The sequence below is a fragment of the Nicrophorus vespilloides genome, unplaced genomic scaffold (genome assembly GCF_001412225.1).
Source record: "Nicrophorus vespilloides isolate i.1.1-1 unplaced genomic scaffold, Nicve_v1.0, whole genome shotgun sequence".
In the NCBI taxonomy this organism is placed as follows: domain Eukaryota; kingdom Metazoa; phylum Arthropoda; class Insecta; order Coleoptera; family Silphidae; genus Nicrophorus; species Nicrophorus vespilloides.
The window spans coordinates 209,396-228,540 of record NW_017095831.1 but is presented as its reverse complement, the minus strand read 5'-3'; the positions used below and the strand labels follow the sequence as shown (position 1 = coordinate 228,540).

General features: G+C 34.2%; 5 protein-coding genes across 6 annotated transcripts; 3 read left to right on the top strand and 2 right to left on the bottom strand.

Annotated features, from left to right (window-relative positions):
• Window positions 1-741: 741 nt before the first annotated feature.
• LOC108565739 (SCAN domain-containing protein 3-like) lies at window positions 742-2,486 on the bottom strand (the record flags this gene model as incomplete). Its single annotated transcript, XM_017925337.1, is given in 3 exon segments — window positions 742-2,202; window positions 2,204-2,264; window positions 2,266-2,486. Coding segments are annotated over 3 exon segments (1,743 nt in total), but the record flags the coding sequence as incomplete, so codon positions are not given.
• Window positions 2,487-7,736: 5,250 nt separating this feature from the next.
• LOC108565732 lies at window positions 7,737-8,631 on the top strand. Its single transcript, XM_017925325.1, has 4 exons — window positions 7,737-7,852; window positions 7,901-8,326; window positions 8,383-8,533; window positions 8,605-8,631. The coding sequence occupies exons 1-4, from the start codon at window positions 7,737-7,739 to the stop codon at window positions 8,629-8,631; spliced, it is 720 nt and encodes a 239-aa protein (XP_017780814.1).
• Window positions 8,632-9,841: 1,210 nt separating this feature from the next.
• LOC108566198 (mitochondrial import inner membrane translocase subunit Tim22) lies at window positions 9,842-10,684 on the top strand. Its single transcript, XM_017925976.1, has 4 exons — window positions 9,842-10,142; window positions 10,196-10,377; window positions 10,433-10,505; window positions 10,564-10,684. The coding sequence occupies exons 1-4, from the start codon at window positions 9,932-9,934 to the stop codon at window positions 10,647-10,649; spliced, it is 552 nt and encodes a 183-aa protein (XP_017781465.1). The 5' UTR covers window positions 9,842-9,931; the 3' UTR covers window positions 10,650-10,684.
• On the bottom strand, window positions 10,677-14,332 carry LOC108566191 (conserved oligomeric Golgi complex subunit 1). Of its 2 annotated transcripts, XM_017925962.1 has the most exons (14): window positions 14,248-14,332; window positions 14,033-14,189; window positions 13,818-13,979; window positions 13,619-13,758; window positions 13,429-13,565; window positions 13,170-13,368; window positions 12,970-13,111; window positions 12,741-12,913; window positions 12,187-12,688; window positions 11,832-12,129; window positions 11,349-11,777; window positions 11,089-11,286; window positions 11,004-11,031; window positions 10,769-10,859 (listed from the first exon to the last, which is right to left on the bottom strand). In XM_017925962.1, exons 2-13 carry the CDS (start codon window positions 14,167-14,169, stop codon window positions 11,020-11,022), a joined length of 2,529 nt encoding a protein of 842 aa, XP_017781451.1. In that variant the 5' UTR covers window positions 14,170-14,189; window positions 14,248-14,332; the 3' UTR covers window positions 10,769-10,859; window positions 11,004-11,019. The 2 variants fall into 2 exon arrangements, with proteins under 2 accessions (XP_017781440.1, XP_017781451.1); XM_017925951.1 differs by lacking the exon at window positions 11,004-11,031 and having other exon boundaries at window positions 10,677-10,859.
• Window positions 14,333-16,403: 2,071 nt separating this feature from the next.
• Window positions 16,404-18,058, top strand: LOC108565841 (putative nuclease HARBI1). Its single transcript, XM_017925494.1, has 2 exons — window positions 16,404-16,902; window positions 16,989-18,058. Exons 1-2 carry the CDS (start codon window positions 16,598-16,600, stop codon window positions 17,848-17,850), a joined length of 1,167 nt encoding a protein of 388 aa, XP_017780983.1. The 5' UTR covers window positions 16,404-16,597; the 3' UTR covers window positions 17,851-18,058.
• The last annotated feature ends 1,087 nt before the right edge of the window (window positions 18,059-19,145 follow it).

Sequence of the window (19,145 nt, the reverse complement as noted above, 5' to 3'; positions counted from 1 at the left end):
AAAAAAAGCTTTCTGGACTGTTTCAGGTGTTGCTGCCCAGGCCGACTTTTGGATGATGCAATTAAGATGTTCTATCGCCCGATCGATATCTATCTTCGTTTTCAGCGGGATTCGCAGCACAATTTCAAAATCTATCAGCATTCTGAAATGTTCCCAGTTTTTACGGTAATTGTGGAAAAATGGCGATGCTTCCCTGCTAAACACCTCAGAATTCAGCGTGATGATAACCGGCAAGTGATCGGAGGTAACTGCCTACCTCGAGGCGAGCGAGTCTGGATCCCCACTGTTGGTGCTTGGCATTGTAGTCACCACCGGCAATGAATCTTGGACCCAGCGTGTCGAAGAAGTCCTGAAACTGTTCCTGCCTGATGGAATGCTTCGGCGAACAGTAGACTACGGATATAGTTATTTGCGTGTTCCTGTGGTTTGCTCTGTCTTTGGCTGCTTCAGCGTAGTAGAAGCCTGGTTTAATCTTTGGGTATTCCTTCGGTTGGGACAGATGGCATTCCTTGTAGTTGGTAGGGTGTTTGCCGCTGCACAGTGCACATGTTGCTTCCGTTGTCTTATCCTTCTTACACTCCGCGGTGAGGTTGTTCTGGCCGCACGTCACGCAGCGCGCCTTCCTAGTGCAGTAGTCCTTGGTGTGTCCGTACCTCTGGCATCTCATACACTGTGGGATGTCGTATCTGCGGTGCGGCATCTCGACCACCACCTTCACACTCTGGAAATACATCATTTTGTCTATATCTTTGTTGTGCGTGGGGCTATATCCACGAAGAACAGCGGCAACGGTTCTTTGCTATGACGGCTCTTAATGTTCATAATGTTCTTTAAATTATCATTATTTGGCGTCAATTTTGTAAGGTTTAACCTTAAATCTCCTCTAATGATGTCCAGTCTGTTTCTTTTTTTCGTTAGGAGATTCCTAACAGCGCTGAATCCCCTTTCCACTAGGTATGAAGATGGAAAGGAAATTAAAAATTTCCTCGCTATATTCCATAATACGGGATAAGTAACGGGTATGTTGTTTTGCAGCCAGAATTGCTGATATCCGTTTTTAAACTGAACCTTAATTTCTTCGTTTGTACTTAGTTCAATCAGTTCCTCTTGTATTATGACATTCGTTTCTTCTATGTCACCATATGGGTTAATTATCCACGGTGGTATTACCATAGTCAAAACGTCCTCAAACCTAGTTTCATAATCTGAATAGAGGGCATTTAAGTGTTGAACGTAGGTTGAAACGTCGTCTTCCTGGCTGTTTGTCTGTGACAAATTGGGGAACTGGGAAAATTCGCCCCGTCTAATATTTTGCTTCATTAGTTTAACTTTGGAAAGGAACGCTGATAAGATGGACTTTGTTTTAATCAAATTTAGACTGTCGCCTTGTAACTGCAAACTAACCATATTAAATTTTGTAAACAAATCTGTTAAATAGGCGATGTCTGTTTTCCACTTCATTAAATTGTATTTTAAAATTTTATCTTTAGTATCCAGAAATTCTAAAATAATCTCAAAAAGTGCAAAAAATCTTGTCAAACATAAGCCTTTCGACAGCCAGCGTACTTCAGTGTGAAGGAGTAATTGATGAAAGTGTTCGTCATTTTCTTCACACAACTGCACAAATAACCGCGTATTCAACGCGTTGCTTCGGATTCTGTTTACTGCATCAATGACTAATTTAAGAGATTCATACAATCTAACACTCAAATTTTTAGCAACTAAATGTTGTCGAAGGATGACGCAATGTATTGCTAACACCCCTGACACATTTTGTTTTAAATAGCTTATAAATCCACGATAACGTCCTACCATGGCAGGTGCTCCATCTGTAGCTACTGATATTATATTTGATAAAGGGATTGCTTTTTCAATGAAGTAATCCTTCGAAACATGAAATATTGATTCACCTTTAGTGTCGGTTGTTAAAGTTCTTGCGAAGAGCAGTTCTTCGTAGATTTCTTGATTAATAATAAAACGAACATATGCCAATAATAATGCTGCATTACCAGGTAAAGTTGACTCGTCCAGTTGTATAGAGAAATGGGTCGTTTTTAAATAATTATACAAGAAGCTTTCAATATCAGAACTCATTTCATCAATACGTCTTTCAACAGTATTGTTGCTTAAGGGAATTCTTTTAATGATATCAGATGCATGTTTGTGTAAAACAATTTTTAAAACCTCTTCAACTGCTGGAAAAAATTAACTTCTCTGCGATAGTATGCGATTTTCCGGATTTTGCTATAAGTATAAGTATTGTCCCGCAAACCATCATCATTTCTTTGTGACGTGGAAGCGAACATTCTGTCTAGCGTGGGTCTCTTCTGAAGTTTATCTTTGAGTGTTTGAAAGTATTTCAAATCTTTATCTGTTTTATCAGGGTGACATCTTTTCAGATGATCCTGCAGCTTAGATGGTTTCATAGCGTCATTGGCCAAAAATTTGTTGAATAAAAGGCACACAGACAATTGTTTGTCCGAAAATGATCAACACTGTACTGTCTACAGTTCTGTTTAGGTTCGGACATGGCATCAGTCATCTGTGGGCAAAATTAATCTATATCAAATTGTCATGTGTAAAAATTCACTGGTTCCACTTTAGCAATAATACAAAATTTTAATATAGAGAAGTATATTTGAATATTAAACTACTAATAACTGAAGTTACGCATGATTTGCGTAATTTATCTATCTTTGCTAACTTCGAGTATAAAACTAAAATTTAATAAAAAATAATATACTTACTTTTCTCCGGCACTCTCAAACAAAATAACACTGATTCACTATAATTAGTGTGATATTTTCTTAGCACTTTCGTTTTCAAGATTCAGGAAACGAATAAACGTATTTGTCTCACATTCGCATTTGTTTTACTTTTTCATGTGTGAATGGTGTGTTCGCGAGGATTGTTTTGAAGCTGTCCAGGTTTTTACAACTTCAAAATGTATTGTATGTATTTTATAAACATATATAATATTTTTTTTACTTCATAGGTACTTTTATAAATAATGTATATGTCTTTATATTATAAGATAGTATAATGTAAGTGAATAGGTACTATGAGTGTATGTTAAGATCCACTATCGTAGACCCCCATTTTTATTTCATGGACCCCCAATTTTTTTTTTCGCTGACGTAGACCCCTTGCAGGCTGTCATCGACCCCTGGGGATCGATATAGACCACTTTGGGAATCACTGATATACGTTATACTCAGGATCAAAGGCGGAGGCTTTATTTTATTTATTTTTGGTGGTGGTTATCATTCGCACTCTCTGCATTCAAATTTTCGCTACTCAGGACTTGGTACCTGTTTTTTAATTAAAATGGTCGTTTCTGTTTTATTTGTATTCTCCCTCGCATCCAATGAGTGTGGCATTTTGAATTTTTGAGTTGCGTTTGACTCGCTCTTCGACCCATATAACTCGTCTTATCTGCATTGTTTTTGTTTTTCACAGCGAGTCTTCCCCCTTTCGTCGCCGGCTGGTACGTCGACTGTGGCGTAATGTCCTATCTGTCCATATCAGGGGTACACCGTATTATGACCTGAACACGCCGAAGTCTTGTCACCAACTCCTCACAAATACGACCGCTCTCGTTCGACAGTGTGCGATACGACTATTTTTTATAAATTGATAATTTTTGTATTTTAATAAAAGTTGAATAAATTAACAAAAAGAAATATTAACATATAGGAAATACGAAACCTTAAAAATTCTGGTAAAACGCACATTTAAATATTCAAATCCAGATCGAATTTTCGTTATTTCAGCAACAGCTATACCATCTTCAAACAATAGTTTTAGTAAAGTCAGATTAATTCTAAACTAAATAAAGTTGTGCAAAAATTGGACAGAATATGAAAAGTTTATGCGTCAATCTAAAATACGTAAAATTAATTCTGATTGTTAAACTCTCATTAGAGTAGTATTATGCGCAGACAATTTTGCTATTCATAAATTTATGGGTAACATCAGTATTAAGTGATGCACAATCAGGTGCATATAAAGCTTCTACAGCCAATTAACATGATGTACCAGATATCTATTGTCGTGTCCTAGGGATGTAATTCTGGACACAGTGGAATATTGTCTGGTGTTGTTGTTGTGGAGTCTCAGTAGTTAGGAATTAAATAATTCAATTGGTTTAAAACAAGTTTATTATAGTTGGTACTCTTGGGGTCCTTGTGTTTGAAGGTTTTACTGAGACTATGCTCATCATATAAACATTTTACTGAGACTATGTCAGTCTTTGAGGGTTTTACTGAGACTAGTTCTAAAATACTTATATTACTTACAAAGTTAATTCTTATTAATACGGGGTGGGAGTTGTGATCGGGATTAGGGTTTATTTATATTGATGACCAAGCGTTCCCACGGGAATCGGCCTCGGTGGTTTTGTTTATTATAAGACCGGGACAAATTCCTATGCATTTGTTTATATGAAAAAGATGATCGATTACGATTGTACATGTAACGATCTTTATGTGTTTATAATAAGGACTTGAATTCTGCATAAAGGTATAGGAGTATCGATGGGAATGTTTACGCTTGGTCCCTCTGCAAAAGACCACATTATTCTAACAATTGTCATGTATGACTATCCCCAGGTACCAAAGTCGAATAATCGAATGCAATTGAAAAAGTCCGAACGGTTCCAATTGATTCCGAAATATCCGCTAAGAGAGCGTTAAATTGTGGATCGTAACAACTGTCTTCAAAAAACCGTATTCACTTTGGTCCCCCTAGTCCAAATACACAAAATAATTATCGTCGTGACATATGAGGGCAGTCCCATAAGTACCCGACCTCACGTATAGATGGCAGTTTTTGTTTAAGGATATTGAGCTAAATATTGAAGACAATACGTTGTTTAATATTTGTTTGACAACCATCAATAATAAACGATGTCAGTGAATTTGTAAATATGGAAAAATTTGGTCATCGTTATGTGATACAATACTTTCATTTGAAAGGTCTCAGTAGAACTAATATCAAAGCTGAGCTAGATTCTATTCTAGAAAACTCTTTCCAAAGGAAGTTTTTACCATTATTTTACCATTACTTGGCTGGATCCATATTGCCCTCATTCATTTTAATGTCCATTTATGATGACGATGGCTCTATTGCTGCAGGCACCTAGGGAGCTCACAAAGGGCTCCCTAGGTTCGCTTGGATGGGTTCGAACCGCCGATCACTGCATTACTTGATGCATATACATATATTGAGATATAAAGATATTTTTCAATTTTTTTGTTTTCTTTATTAGGTTAGCTACTTCTGGGACTACCCCCGTATATTCTGCCAAATGTCTGAATGACACATGAGAATAGGTACTCCCTGAAACTCCTAGCGGAGTACTCACTACCCAAACAAACTCAAATAACAATTTTTATGGGAAATATTTACGGAATTCACGGTCGAGCACGGATTAGTGTTAACTAATCATTTGCGACCAACATATCTAGCACCCAAACATACTGGATATGTTCATAGTATCACCTAATTTCACAAGCAACACTAGGAAGTGACCATTATACAGTCGTGAGCCAATTATTACTGCGTAATTTTAACTTTCACATACAATGCACATACTCAACAGATAAAATAAAATTTATTCGTTCTAAATAACACCAAAATGCTTGTCGTTTCCCGGGATTCAAATATCTCTGGACACTGTGGAATATCTTGTAGTTATGTTGTTGTGGAGTTTTTAAGGAATGAAGATATTCCAGGAAGGTCTGATAAGGACCTGGTTAGGGTATATAAGCGGCGACAAATCTGTACCCGCTCTCTCTTCTCTTACTTGTCTTAATAACATGTAAGTTTCTCTTTATGTGTATTCTCTGTGTTGGCACTCGAGCCTCGGACTCATTATACTGTAAGAAACCTTTGTAACATATGTATCCTGTATCACACTATATTGTAACAAGCCATGATTAACTCCAATAAACATATATACGACGTGATCGTCTTCTAAAACAAAATGGAGAACGCTCAAGTTGTTACGACATGGCAACACACCATCCACAAGACTTTCGACAACATCTTCACAAGCAAAACAACAACATCTGGACAACTGAAACAACAACATAGACAAACTGGATCAACAAGCGATAAGACGATTAGCACGGTACGACTCCATATGGATCATACCCTGCTCCTGCGGAGAACTCCATCACGGCATTACGACGTGCCGATGTAACTGTCCAGCAGCGGCAAATCCCCTGGACAACTGGAACACAACAACCTTCTCCGCCTCAACCGTACCAATGTAGAACTCCATCACGGCATTAAGACGTGCCGATGTGACTGTCCAGCAGCGACGAATCCCCTGGACATCCTTCAACATATGACTCATTCTGTGCACCGAAATCAAGCGTTTCAGCTGGTGACCCTTACCTCTCGACAAGCTAGGCATCATCCGGAGTACAATTCGACGACGCTTCCGAATTCATTCTCTCCACGGATCAAATCACTAGCAAGGGGGTACTGTGGTGCTCACTCCAGCCCGCTTATATGACGTCACCTACAAGCCCGGTACGGTGCGCTCCACTCCAGCCCGCAGCTGGTATTCCAGGAAGGTCCGATATGGACTCTACCTGGCTAGGGTATATAAGCGGCAACAAATCTGAACCCGCTCTATCTTCTCTTACTTCCTGTCTTCGCTTCCGCTACTCTTGTGTCGCGCCGCGTTATCGTATCATGTCTTGTAAGTACCCTTTTGTATCCTGTATCTCTCTCTGTGTACCGTTACTTATCCGAATAAACATACTTGTGAACACCGCCATTGTGGAAGTAAATGTTCCTACTCTACGAACATTCCTCTCCTATCCATATAAATGAACTTCTCCAAAATATAAACAATAACGGTTATACATAACATGCTATCAATCGAGGTCTTTCCGCCCTATTTTTTTAATTAATATTTTCCAAGTTCGGGACGTTACGCATTCTGTGAAATACTAATTATTCTATTTACGTGTGAAATTATAATAAATAATGTAAATGAATTTAAAAATGTCCTATTTAATGGACATGAAATCATTAAATGCAAATATTCTTAAATCGAAATAACAAAAATACCATTATTTATTGACAACTATAAATTACATAATTCTTTCTACAGGAAAGAATGAAATAAAAAATTAATGAATAATTAAAACGGGCTATTGACCATAGAGATAAAGTTGCTGTTGCCATTAACTAATAATTACACATTTCTATTTAAAAATAATAGATTACATATTAATATAGAATTTATTATATCATCGTCATAATATTATTGAATATATATATGACCATTATATATAATTTTGGGAGATGCTCGTATATATGTTTATTTGTGATAATCATGGCTTGTTACAATATAGATAGATACACATCGAATATAAATGTTACAAAGATTTCTTACAGTATAATGAGTCCGAGGCTCGAGAGCCAACACAGAGAATACACAGGAGATAATACAGAGAAACTTACATGTTATTAAGACACAAGAGATGCGGAAGCGAAGACAGGAAGTAAGAAATGGTAAGAGAAGAGAGTAAAGAGGAGAGAGGGTACAGATATGTTGCCGCTTATATACCCTATCCAGGTAGAGCCCTTATCAGACCTTCCTGGAATACCACCTGCGGGCTGGAGTGGGGCGCACCGTACCGGGCTTGTAGGTGACGTCATATACGCGGGTTGGAGTGAGCACCACATAATAATCAGGTTGCCAGTATTATTCAGTCATGACTTCACAAAGTGCTAAGTTATACTACAACAGGCTGATCACCGAGGGTGAAAATATAAGTTTTAATGAACATAGGCAACTCCCTCCATTCTATGATCCAATTAAATACAAAAGGTATATATATTATATTAAATTAAAATACATTTAATAATTATGTTTCAGAGGACAATCCTTCTTTAGAGAATACTTCACATCTATATGCTTAAATTACATTGTCGGTTTAGCAATGGGATTGTCCGACCCTAAATTAAATTTCATTTTAAGACATACGAATAATTCGAGTAAACCAAAAACCGCCTACAAAAGATATTACTTAGTCGTTAAGCACCTTTTAATATGGATGGAGGAGGATTTTGAAAGTTCGACGGTGTGGAAATCGTTAAAAGTTGTCCAATCCAAACATGCTAAAGCCAACAAATCAACGAAGATGATCAATCAGAGAGATCTGGGATTGGCTACCATGGGATTCCTTTGTCCAATTCTTGTGAATCTCGAAATTTTTGGCATGGCATCTGCAAAAACAGAAGATTTGGAGGCATTCTTGCACATGTGGCGAAATCTGTCTTATGTTATGGGTACCGATGATTCGTAAGTAACATCGAAAACATTTTATTTTATATTTTAAATAATTATAAATCTATTAGATTCAATCCATGTACCACAGAATCTGTTGATGTCGTGTCTTCTATATCGAGAGAAATCGCCTTGCATTGCGCTGGTTATATAAGTAAAAACATGTGGGAGTATCATAGTATGCTGGATGCGTTCTGCAGAGGTTTCAGTATATTCTTGCCAGTACCAAATAAAAAAGTGATGATTGAATACTGCATAAAGAATATTGTTCAAAATTGTGATCAGAATTTCAGTTGTCAAATGGATTATACCTTAAGTGAGGCAATTGCTTTAAAAACTATGGAAATAATAGGTTGTATTCAAAAGTTTAAAATTGTGCGATTACTGTGCAATACCTTCGGCCGTTTTTTTGTCGAATTGAAAATGATTTTTCATAAACTCTAATACCGTATAGTTCTTTAACTAGCAAAAATGATATTGCCAAGTTTTCTTGAATGTATTGTTGAATCATTATTTTGTATAACATAAGTTACATACTCATTTAAATATTGTTTTATTCTATTCTAGATTCTGAAAATTAACAATAGACTGTAAACATCTTCCTTTAGAAATAATTTTAATATATGATGATCATTTTAAAACAAAATTCTAGTAAAATGTAACTATTTAAAGACTTCATATATAAAACATATTCGCTTAAAATCTCTTCTTTTTTTATTAAAGTGATTTATATCAATTTATCGATATAAATCTCTTTGGCCCTATTTCTATCCCTTTTAAGGTTTATCGGCTCCAGAATTTTTTGTTGGTTTTTTCTTATCGGATTTTCGTGATCAAGGCGACTAAATCCATTCTTCATTTTAATAATATAAATTTCCGGATTTTTATTCGTGTAGTGAAATAGTTTTCCCCATATAAACTAATGTAAATTACGATAATGAGTTCCACGCCGGAAAAAAAAGTATAACATTATCGTGTCCCGGGATTAATAAATCTTTGGACACCTTGGATTATCTCGTAGACACGTCGTTGTGGGGTTTATGAATATTAAATGCAATATTCCTAATTAGTTTTATTATACAAATCAGAATGTTTATTGAGAAGTCAACTATTCAACACAAGTTTTAAAAATAATGCAGAAATCCGGGACTTCTCTTCTCATTGTCACTCGTTATGCGAGTCATTTTTCTTACAATTCATTTTGCTCGTTAAGCGAAATGCATCAATTTTAGAACTTATCGCTGTCTGGTTACATTACAACCGAGGTGACATCGGTGAATGGGTCGACGAAACTATTGTTTAGTAAATGCATAACGTATGGCGCCACTCTACAAAATATATCCTTTTTTACAATAATTGAAAGTTTGCACTGAAGATGTCGTATTGATAATAGCTTTATAGAATTTACTCATATATGCAACCTTTCAGTACTATTTGTTTTGAGGTTATGTAATATTGATTTTTATATTATTAGTGAATATCTGAGCATTGAAATTTAAATCAATTATATTAATTAAAGAAGCAGACAATGTTTTCGTGATTTATATTTACTTGAGTGTATCAAAATTAGTGTGTTTCATTTATAATTTACTAACTTCATAAATAAGGTTAACATTTGAAATGGAGAATACAAGTGAACAAAAAAGGGCTTTCACCAGTGAGGAGTGGATCAGTTTAACTAATTACTTTGTTGGGAACAATCAAAGGTTCAGGGAAAACATTGTTATTCCAAAGAATTTAGGACCTGTGGTCATTAAAACAAATGAAGAGAAGGCAGTGGAGGCATTCTTTGAAAGCTGTGCTTTTAAGTCAATGATGAGCTGTGTTATTGGTAATCCAAACAATACTTTTAATTGCTTGTTATTCAATATCAATTTGTTGTAGGTTATGGTTTGGGTGCGGCTATTGGTCTGTTTTCTTCAAGTGTGGGTCCATCTGCTACCAGCGTGGAGCAGCAAACTGCCAAACAAGTATTCAAAGAGATGAAAACAGCCACATTAGGATATGCCAAAAATTTTGCATTAATTGGATTAATGTTCTCTGCTGTGGAATGTACAATTGAATCAGTAAGTTAAATTCATAAAGAAATGAAATAATTAAACAAAAATTACTATTTCCCAGGCTCGTGGTAAGAGTGATTGGAGAAATGGTACATATGCTGGTGGTGTTACTGGTGGTCTGATTGGACTACGAGGTGTGTATATAAATATATTATTTAAAATTGTTACTCATGATTACCTATAACTTTCCAGCTGGGGTTAAGGCAGGCATTTTTGGAGCTGCAGGATTTGCGGCGTTCTCGACAGCAATTGATTATTATATGCACGGTAGATTTTAGATTTGTAAATATTTTAGTTAAAAATAAATTGTTTTTGTTATTTAAAATATAGTCTATATTGATACGTAATATTAAATAATATACAAGTAATTCGTTTCGCAACAATTAAGAAAACCAGTCTGTTGTCATGGCTCCAAATAAAGCAGCGGCGGATCTTACACCAGTTGCAGCGTCGTTTGGTTTTCTTGTGTTTGATTTAACCTTAGATACCTAAAACGAAATTGCAGTATAAATATTTAATAATATCAACTAGATTAAAGTTTAATAAAACTTGTAACATTCTGTTAGTGCAAGTAGAACAAATTCAAAGAGACAAAGCTAAAAACAACACGATATTGCTTAAACTATTGATACCTTGAATATTGTAGAATTAGAGTACAGTCTGGAATTCCAAATAGATAATATACAGTTCAGAATTTTAATGTATCAAATGATTTACCTTGCTTTCTGTTTGCTGTATAGCAGGTTGAACAGTTTTCTGGAGAGGAGCTGTGACTGGGAGCAGAGTAAACCAGTTCGTGGTCGATGGTATGCTCAGACCAAGTACGGATGGTTCCCTTTCGTTATCTTTACTTTTCTCAAGCATTCCCAAACTTGAAAGTTGACCAGATGTTGGTAATAGGCTCCCAAAAATGACCTAAATACACAAAATATTAATTAAAATAACTTATTTTCATAATGAATGATCCGAAAACATACTTGCGACTGTAGCACGCTCTGTTTAACATTATGTTGCAAATATTTATAAAACACATCTAAATCAAACGGATCAACGAACGATCGGCATTTTTCGCATATACTTTGCGATTTCTGCCCAAGCTCCAAGTTCTCTCTGGGTATTGAGAATGTGGTCAGGAATTTAACATCGAACAGAAATTGCAGTGCTTGCGTTTGATTCAAATCCATTTGCAACACCTCAGCGTACTGATCTAATATTACAGATACGTTTCCTTCTATGAAACTAAGGTGGATCTTTTTGGGAACCGTATGTGGTAGGATTGCATTCAACATTTCATTCAAGCCGTTCAAAAGTTTCTGAAGCGCGAGGCTCGGTTTCATCGGAACTTTTATTTGCGACTTGAAGATTTTCTCGTCCGTTTGCTCCTGTATTTCAATGCTGTCCCAAGTCTAAAAACCCAAACGCACTCAATATTACATAATAATTTTGTTGTTTATATTTACGCATAAGATTGAAAGCATTTTTAATGGATCTACATCCTCCAAAAGTTCTTTCGCTTTAACTTTTGTAGCATTAACACTGTCGTGTATCCAATTTTGCCAAAACGTCAATGCCGAGGAATTTAAAGCTGCGCCGATTTTATCCCATTCGTCTGCGTTATTATTGCAGCAACAGCACTTTTTGAAATTTTCGCACAAATTAGTTAAAGCGCTCAAAAGTCTGGCCGACAATATTGACTGCATGAGAATATTTGATTGATCTTCATTTGATTGGATAACGCTTTCCAAAAAACTTATCAAACTAAAATTTAAAAAAATTATACAGAATTTGAGGGTATGATGAAATAATTATTAATACCTTTTAATATGAATTCCGCACTCAGATTTCAAGTGTTCTTCCAACTTCTCCCTATCGACGAATTTCCTATTATTTTTCGGATCCTTGAAAGCGAATCCCAAACTAAAATCTCTGTTCTTATCGAACTCGATTCCATAAATATAAACAGATATATCTTCTAGAAGTTCGCGAAATTTCTTGTCAAAATCTTCACATAGTCTAACTACGGATGGGGAATAACCTTTAGTCTTCATCGATAAGCCTAAATGTTTATTTTCGAATTGACTAATATCGCCCTGATCCTCTTTCCATATATACCATCGAAGATCGTTCTCACAATTTTCTTTTGTATTTAGTGCTGCACTCAACTCATTTTGAGTATTTTGCATAATGTAGGTAATTTTCTTAGTTATCAAAAAGAGAGCGCGATTCGTTATGAACTTTTGGAAGAACTGATACCAAATGTTCAACTTGCTTGGTAATTCCGTGTATAAGCATATCTCATCCCAGTTTGGGGGAAGTTCTAAAAAATATATAAATTATACCTCTAATAAACATAACACAAGAATAAATACCTATTTTCAACGCTTCTTCTCTAATAATATGTAAACCTTTTACGTTTGGCACCATATCTAAGGCATTCTCAATTCCAACCTTAACTTTATTGGATGTATCTTTAATCCATTCTTGTATTAAATTAACGCCCTCCTCTTTTGTTAAAGTACTATTAGCGTTACTACATTTGGGCCTACAAAGAAATTAAAAACTTGAAACAAATTTAAAATGTATTTTTTGGATAATCACCTGAATTGCTTAATTATATCTGGAATGTATTGTAATAAATTAGTTTCAGGTAATTGAACTGTAGATAGAGTGGTTGGAGAATTATCTCCAACAATCCCATCCAGTTGATGCCATATTAAACCCTTGTGTGTATCTTTATAATCTGAAGAAAAAAAAGAATTCTATTGATAAAACAATTTGGATAATAAATTGAGCCTTACTTAAAAAGCAATCATGTAAGAGAATGATTGTTGTATACAAGCATTTAACCATTGCGGAAACTTGCGCCCTGACGCTAGAATGTGTAGCTTCGATAACCGTAGTCAGCGCGTTCTTTCTAAGCTTAATGAATTTGCAAAGCAATTCACTACATTTATGATTCTCTAATAACATGAGCGCATTCAAGTTACTGCAAGTATCCTAAAAAAAATATTTACTTGAATTCAATGTTTAGTTTTTATAATATAAGTTTTGTATTACCTCTGCACTCAATTGAATGGTTTGTAATTTCTTATAAGTAAAACTTAGAATTCGTTCTCGCAGCGAATCCACAGTTGATTTAATTTTCTTTATAACTTTATACTTTTCAAAGATGTCTTTTCGAAACAATCTCAAACCTAAATCAGATATAGTTAGTATCAACCAGATTTGTTATAAGATTCATGTGTACCTGTATGTACATGTTGGGCAAGTAAATAGTATTGAGCTGCCTTGGAAAAATCATCTTCATCAAGTGCCAACCAGATGTTTTCATTCAAAACTATGGCCAGGCGTATTTGCATAACAATTGTACGCTCTTCATTTTTTTCACTAAATAAATAAATACGTAAATGTTATATAATTTTAAAAGATAATTATAATTAAAATACTTAGATGTGACCAAAGCCTTTTTGGGTAAATCTCCTGATATATTTTGTACCAGAGTTTCACATTGATCTTTTACATTTATTATATTTCCTACTATATTTTCAGAAATGTATTCCATTGATTTTATGGCTTCAGTGGCAGTTAGAATATCTTTATATCTATCACTAAAAAGTATATTATTTATTTTGATGAATAACCATTTTCATTAAAAACCTACCCAACCATGGAACGAAGTTCCATTCGTTTCCTTTCAATCTCTGCATCTAATAGTTTATCAATATGAATAATATCTTCAATTGTTCTCTCTTCAAACAGTTGTGGTACATTTAAATCCAATAGACTTACCCTGGACATTTTGGGTAAATTATTTTAAACTAAAATAAAAATTAATTAATTAACACATTTATTTGGTTTAAAATCTCTTAGCTATACGTTTTGTTATATTTGTACCCTTATTTACTATTTTTTAACCAAAAAATACTATCAACGTCACTGAAATGTTTGACAGATAATTTATAATTATAATTGAATGAACAGCTGATGACAGGTTATGCAATATTATATACAATGGCTTTATATAATCAGTACCATCAGTACATTAGCCGACTGTAATACATTAATAAATAAATATTTATTATACAAAAAGTATATACTTTTTTTCTTAAAAGTTCCAACATAACCAAATGCTTGATAAAGATTTTAAATTACACTGTCTGCAAACATAATTCATTTACTTTTAACTTTACTTTTATTGATTATGAAATCTTACATGTGGGGTTACTGTAAACATACTTCATAATACAAATTTTCATATATTATTTCCATGTACGAAAATCTTGAGGTGGAATGGTATGCAGCGCCATCAATCCGATTTTTATTAAAATATACACGAGTAGCATTTATAAATAGATTAATATAGGCAACTTAATATGACTGAATTAGCAACTAGCGCCACTTAGAGTATCATTATAAAAGCTTTTAATATGCGCGCGCATCTCTCAAGTAGACAGAAGTTACTTGACAAGTTGCAAGTACTATGTAAAAACTAGCCTTTACTTGATGCTAAAACAGCCTTCTCGATGCTTGTAGCAATAGGGCAATCGTTCATCACAGATGAACAGTCAAATGAATGAGGTTCAGCATATGGACCTTCAGCCAAGTCGATGGACAGTGACAGTTGGTGACAGTCTTAAGGATAGCAGCAGATAGCAGTAGATTCACAGTGAAAGGAAAGAGTTAGCTGAAATATTTTTTGTGAAATATTCAGTGCCTTTATTTGGTCATCATTTAAAAATCGTGGAACCCATCGAGCGGATTTCTTCGTGCACCCAAAGTGATGATTTAATATTTGCGACAAAGCCATGGCATTCAAGCCCAGTTCATCAACTTTCATTTCCTGTGTCACCCTTGGATCTTTGTCAATTTTTGCCTTCACCAGGGCTACATTTGTATTATCGGCCGAAGATTTCGGGCAACCTTCACTATGTTCGTCTTCCACAGTCCGGTCTGAAATCTTTGAAATCACTTGGAAATAGTCACAATGGCTGATGCATTCACTCCATAGGCATTTTGGCATTCCTAGAAAATTTGCACGTCGAAATCCGTAGAGAATGGGTAAACAAATGTTTGTGATGGAATTTCGGCCAACCTTACATCACTTACCGATCTTCTTGAAATTTGACATGAAATATGGTTAGTCTATAAGAAATTGAGAAACAATTTTTGTTTTTTCAGAAACAAATGTATTAATGACAACTTAGTGAACTTTTGTTAGACTCGTAATATAATGATAAAAATATGAAAGGTATACCGGACAGCGTTCCATTTATGTTTACTTTCGTGCATGATCTAATTATAACCGTAGTGGTCATGGCTAATACAGTAAAACCTGTAGATATTAAATTACACATCGAAACATATTAAAAACATTTTACTTCTCATTGTTCATATGGAGAAATATTCAAAATGCACATACATGATTCACTGCTTCTCGTGTTAATCCAAAACGCGCATCTTCTTGTTTAAAATCGACTAACAGAATCGTTAGTACGCTGTACATATATGCACCAGGGGTATCTCAATTGATGCGGCTCTTCTCGACATTTCCAACGCCGTTGGAATTCATAAACCGCATAAAAATAAATCGCATAAAAAAGAACCGTACAAAAACAGGTTCTACTGTATTATGAATTAAATTATTTCATGATTTATTACCAAAAATAAGCATCTGTTCTGAATAGTAAATATGTATATTTATATCCTGCCTTAATATAATTTTCTTCTTCTCTTTTCCCATCCATGCTTCACTTAGCTTGCGCATCTTGTACAATTTCGCTAGACCCTGCTTTTATTAATTGATGATTTGACTAATATGTTAGCGGGGTCAGGGGAAAGCAATTGTTTACAAATCGGAATTTAGGCAATACAGTAAAAGCGCGTGTATATGGTGGTCTATTAATATAATTTTGAAAATTTTCTTTTCTTCGTCTACCATCATTACTCATTGCTGCCATCTATTGACCAGTAGTATCACCTTATATAACATGATCAGTTCATATTCTAGACAAATAAACTAAGAGTAGAATTCATGATATGAAAGCCTAAGTTATAAGTGTATCATTTTTTTCATAGAAATCAAAGACCAATAAATTTCAATGTTCATTACACCTCAATAAATTTAAATTCTTGTCATTATATATAGTTAAACTGGGTTAAACTGTGAACATAACCTTACAGAATAGAACTATTATTTGTTTAAATATTGTTCACTTATTGTGCTGTAATGAACAATCCCAGTTCATCAGAAACTGATGAAGAGTGTGCACAAAATGTAAAAACAACAAGAACAAAATCTGCAAATAGGTCACATTGGGTGAATCCAAACAATTCACAAAGGGAGGAATTAGGAGAGTACAGCAGGATTATGAACACCTTAGAAGAGGATCCTTCAAAATATGATCTTTATTTCAGGATGAACAAGAATGAGTTCAATTTTGTACATAGTTTGATTGAGACTGATATTAGGAAAAGAAACACACAGCTTAGGAAAGCAATAGGGAGCAAAGAGAGATTAGTAATATGTTTGAGGTAAACTAAACATTCGAATTGATTTACATACATTATACATTAAAATATTTTTAGGATTATATATATATTATAATATTCTATTGCAGGTTTTTGGTTACTGGCAATCCATTTCGCACTATTGGTTCTGAATTCCGGTTGGGAAACAGTACTGTTCGTGTGATAGTTAAAGAAGTTTGTGAATCGATTTGGAAAAGATTGAGTCCAATTGTAATGCCCAAACCATCTGAGCAGAAGTGGTTAGACATTGCAAAAAGATATGAAGAACTTTGGAAATTTCCAAATTGCATTGGGTCAATTGTAGGCAAAAGTATTAAAATTAAATGTCCAATCAATACCAGCTCTCCATTCTATAATTATAATGGAGACAATACAACGGTGCTGGTAGCAATGATTGATGCCGATTGCAAGTTTATTGCAATCGACGTCGGATCGTATGGGCAAAATGTCGAAGACAGCATTTTCAACAGATCTCGAATTGGGCAGTGTTTGGAGCAAGGGGGATTTTGTATACCACAGAACGGAACAACGTTAAACGACACTGAATACCCAATGCCGTACGTGCTTATCGGTGACGCAACTTTTCCACTGAAAAGGTACTTGCTTCGCCCTTATAGCCCAGTCATGGATTTATCTAACGAAGTATTCAACATGCGTGTAACTCATGCTCGACAAGTGGTCTCAAATGTTTTTGATATGCTCTTCGCTCGTTGGAAAATATACTGCAAACCCATGATGGTGCAGCCCGATCTTGTGGATATAATTCTACTTGCAACATGCGCCCTTCATAATTTTATATCTGGCCCAGTGGTATTGGAAGCAACAAATCCAAACGATAAATCATCAATTGGTGACTTTGTTCCATTGATAGAAACTACAACTCAAGAAACTTTGCAAATTCGAGAAATGTTTAAAGACTATTTTAGTTCTGTTACAGTGAATATTGCATAACAAATCAAGCAAAAGATATTTTAAATTGTTAAACATACATAATAACTTTAATTGATGTAATGTTAATTACTTTATAAATTCCATAAACATTTCTATAAGTAATGAAGTTTTACTTCATATAATATTTGGTGATTTAACTTCCATGTGCCGTTTTTTAATTAATATTTTTAAACTGGAAAGGCTTTGGTTGTTAGTTTTAGTGCAATTGTCTAATGGAAAAAAAATATATTTTAATATAATTTAAATTGTAATATTTCTATTACTTTATTATTTAATATGTTATTATATTTATATATAAAACAAATATTTATGGAAATTATTCTTTAGCAAATTGATTCTCATTTTTTTTGCAATGTGGGGGTGACATTGCAGAAAAATTTGTTACATATTAATCCGGTTTTTCTACACGGGTCTATACCGAAAGCCTGACTGTATCAAAATCCAGACAACCATAATCCCGACTATATCGAAAATTTCTACAATAACATTTTTAATTTTTTTTGGGAGTGTAGTCACCTTATGCTACATTTTTATAATAAATAACAATAAATTATTATTAATGTATTTAATTTTGTTGAATTATTCATAATAAACCTTAACAAATGAAATAATCTCAAATACAATTTGATTATTAATTGTTGTTATTTAAAAATCGGGATTGCAAAAGTCTGGATTTCGATTGTCACCGTTTCTACACATACACAATTTAAAAGATCATCCCGAATAATGGATGATCTTTTAAATTTTTAAATCGCGGACCAAAAGTTTGAGAAACGCTGCTTTAGAACTTTAAAAGTAAAATAAATCTATTTGAGTGGATTCGCCAATGTTAAGTACTCAAAGGTAACTTCATCCAGCATTTTATCAAGAGTTGTTTTAATACAGCCTTTGTGAGATACAAATCTGAATCCTTGAGTAAAACTTTGAATGTGTTTAATCAGTTCTATGGGTATTACATAAATTTTATGAAATAATATGATGAAATAATTTTTGAAAAATACATATCAAATATCATTGAGCAGAGGGTCAGGAACGTTTTTAAGTTTTAAAATGCCCGTTGGCAAAATATTATATAAAAAAAAACATAAAATGTTTGCCGGCCGCCGCTCACACATAAAATTTACATTTAATTATGTATTACACATTTGAAAACGTCTTCCTAATTTATTTATATTTGTTCTAAATTGATTTGTATATAATTTATTTATTTATTATAATGTATTTACTTTTTTTCAATGTATTGTAAGCAGCGATTTTTTTTAGTCATAGACTCTCAGTCAGTTCCAAAGTTTGAA

Bases quoted from the DNA above. Each gene is read 5' to 3' on its own strand.
- LOC108566191 (XM_017925951.1), bottom strand. From the start codon at position 14,169: ATGTCCAGGGTAAGTCTATTGGATTTAAATGTACCACAACTGTTTGAA. The intron at 12,914-12,969 runs GTGATTATCCAA...ATTTCTTTGTAG, and splicing joins GATATAATTAAGCAATTCAG to GCCCAAATGTAGTAACGCTA. The intron at 12,689-12,740 runs GTATTTATTCTT...TATATTTTTTAG, and splicing joins AGAAGAAGCGTTGAAAATAG to AACTTCCCCCAAACTGGGAT.
- LOC108565732 (XM_017925325.1), top strand. From the start codon at position 7,737: ATGACTTCACAAAGTGCTAAGTTATACTACAACAGGCTGATCACCGAG. The intron at 7,853-7,900 runs GTATATATATTA...ATTATGTTTCAG, and splicing joins GATCCAATTAAATACAAAAG to AGGACAATCCTTCTTTAGAG. The intron at 8,534-8,604 runs GTACCAAATAAA...TCAGAATTTCAG, and splicing joins GTTTCAGTATATTCTTGCCA to TTGTCAAATGGATTATACCT.
- LOC108565841 (XM_017925494.1), top strand. From the start codon at position 16,598: ATGAACAATCCCAGTTCATCAGAAACTGATGAAGAGTGTGCACAAAAT. The intron at 16,903-16,988 runs GTAAACTAAACA...ATTCTATTGCAG, and splicing joins AGATTAGTAATATGTTTGAG to GTTTTTGGTTACTGGCAATC.
- LOC108566198 (XM_017925976.1), top strand. From the start codon at position 9,932: ATGGAGAATACAAGTGAACAAAAAAGGGCTTTCACCAGTGAGGAGTGG. The intron at 10,143-10,195 runs GTAATCCAAACA...AATTTGTTGTAG, and splicing joins AATGATGAGCTGTGTTATTG to GTTATGGTTTGGGTGCGGCT. The intron at 10,378-10,432 runs GTAAGTTAAATT...ACTATTTCCCAG, and splicing joins TGGAATGTACAATTGAATCA to GCTCGTGGTAAGAGTGATTG.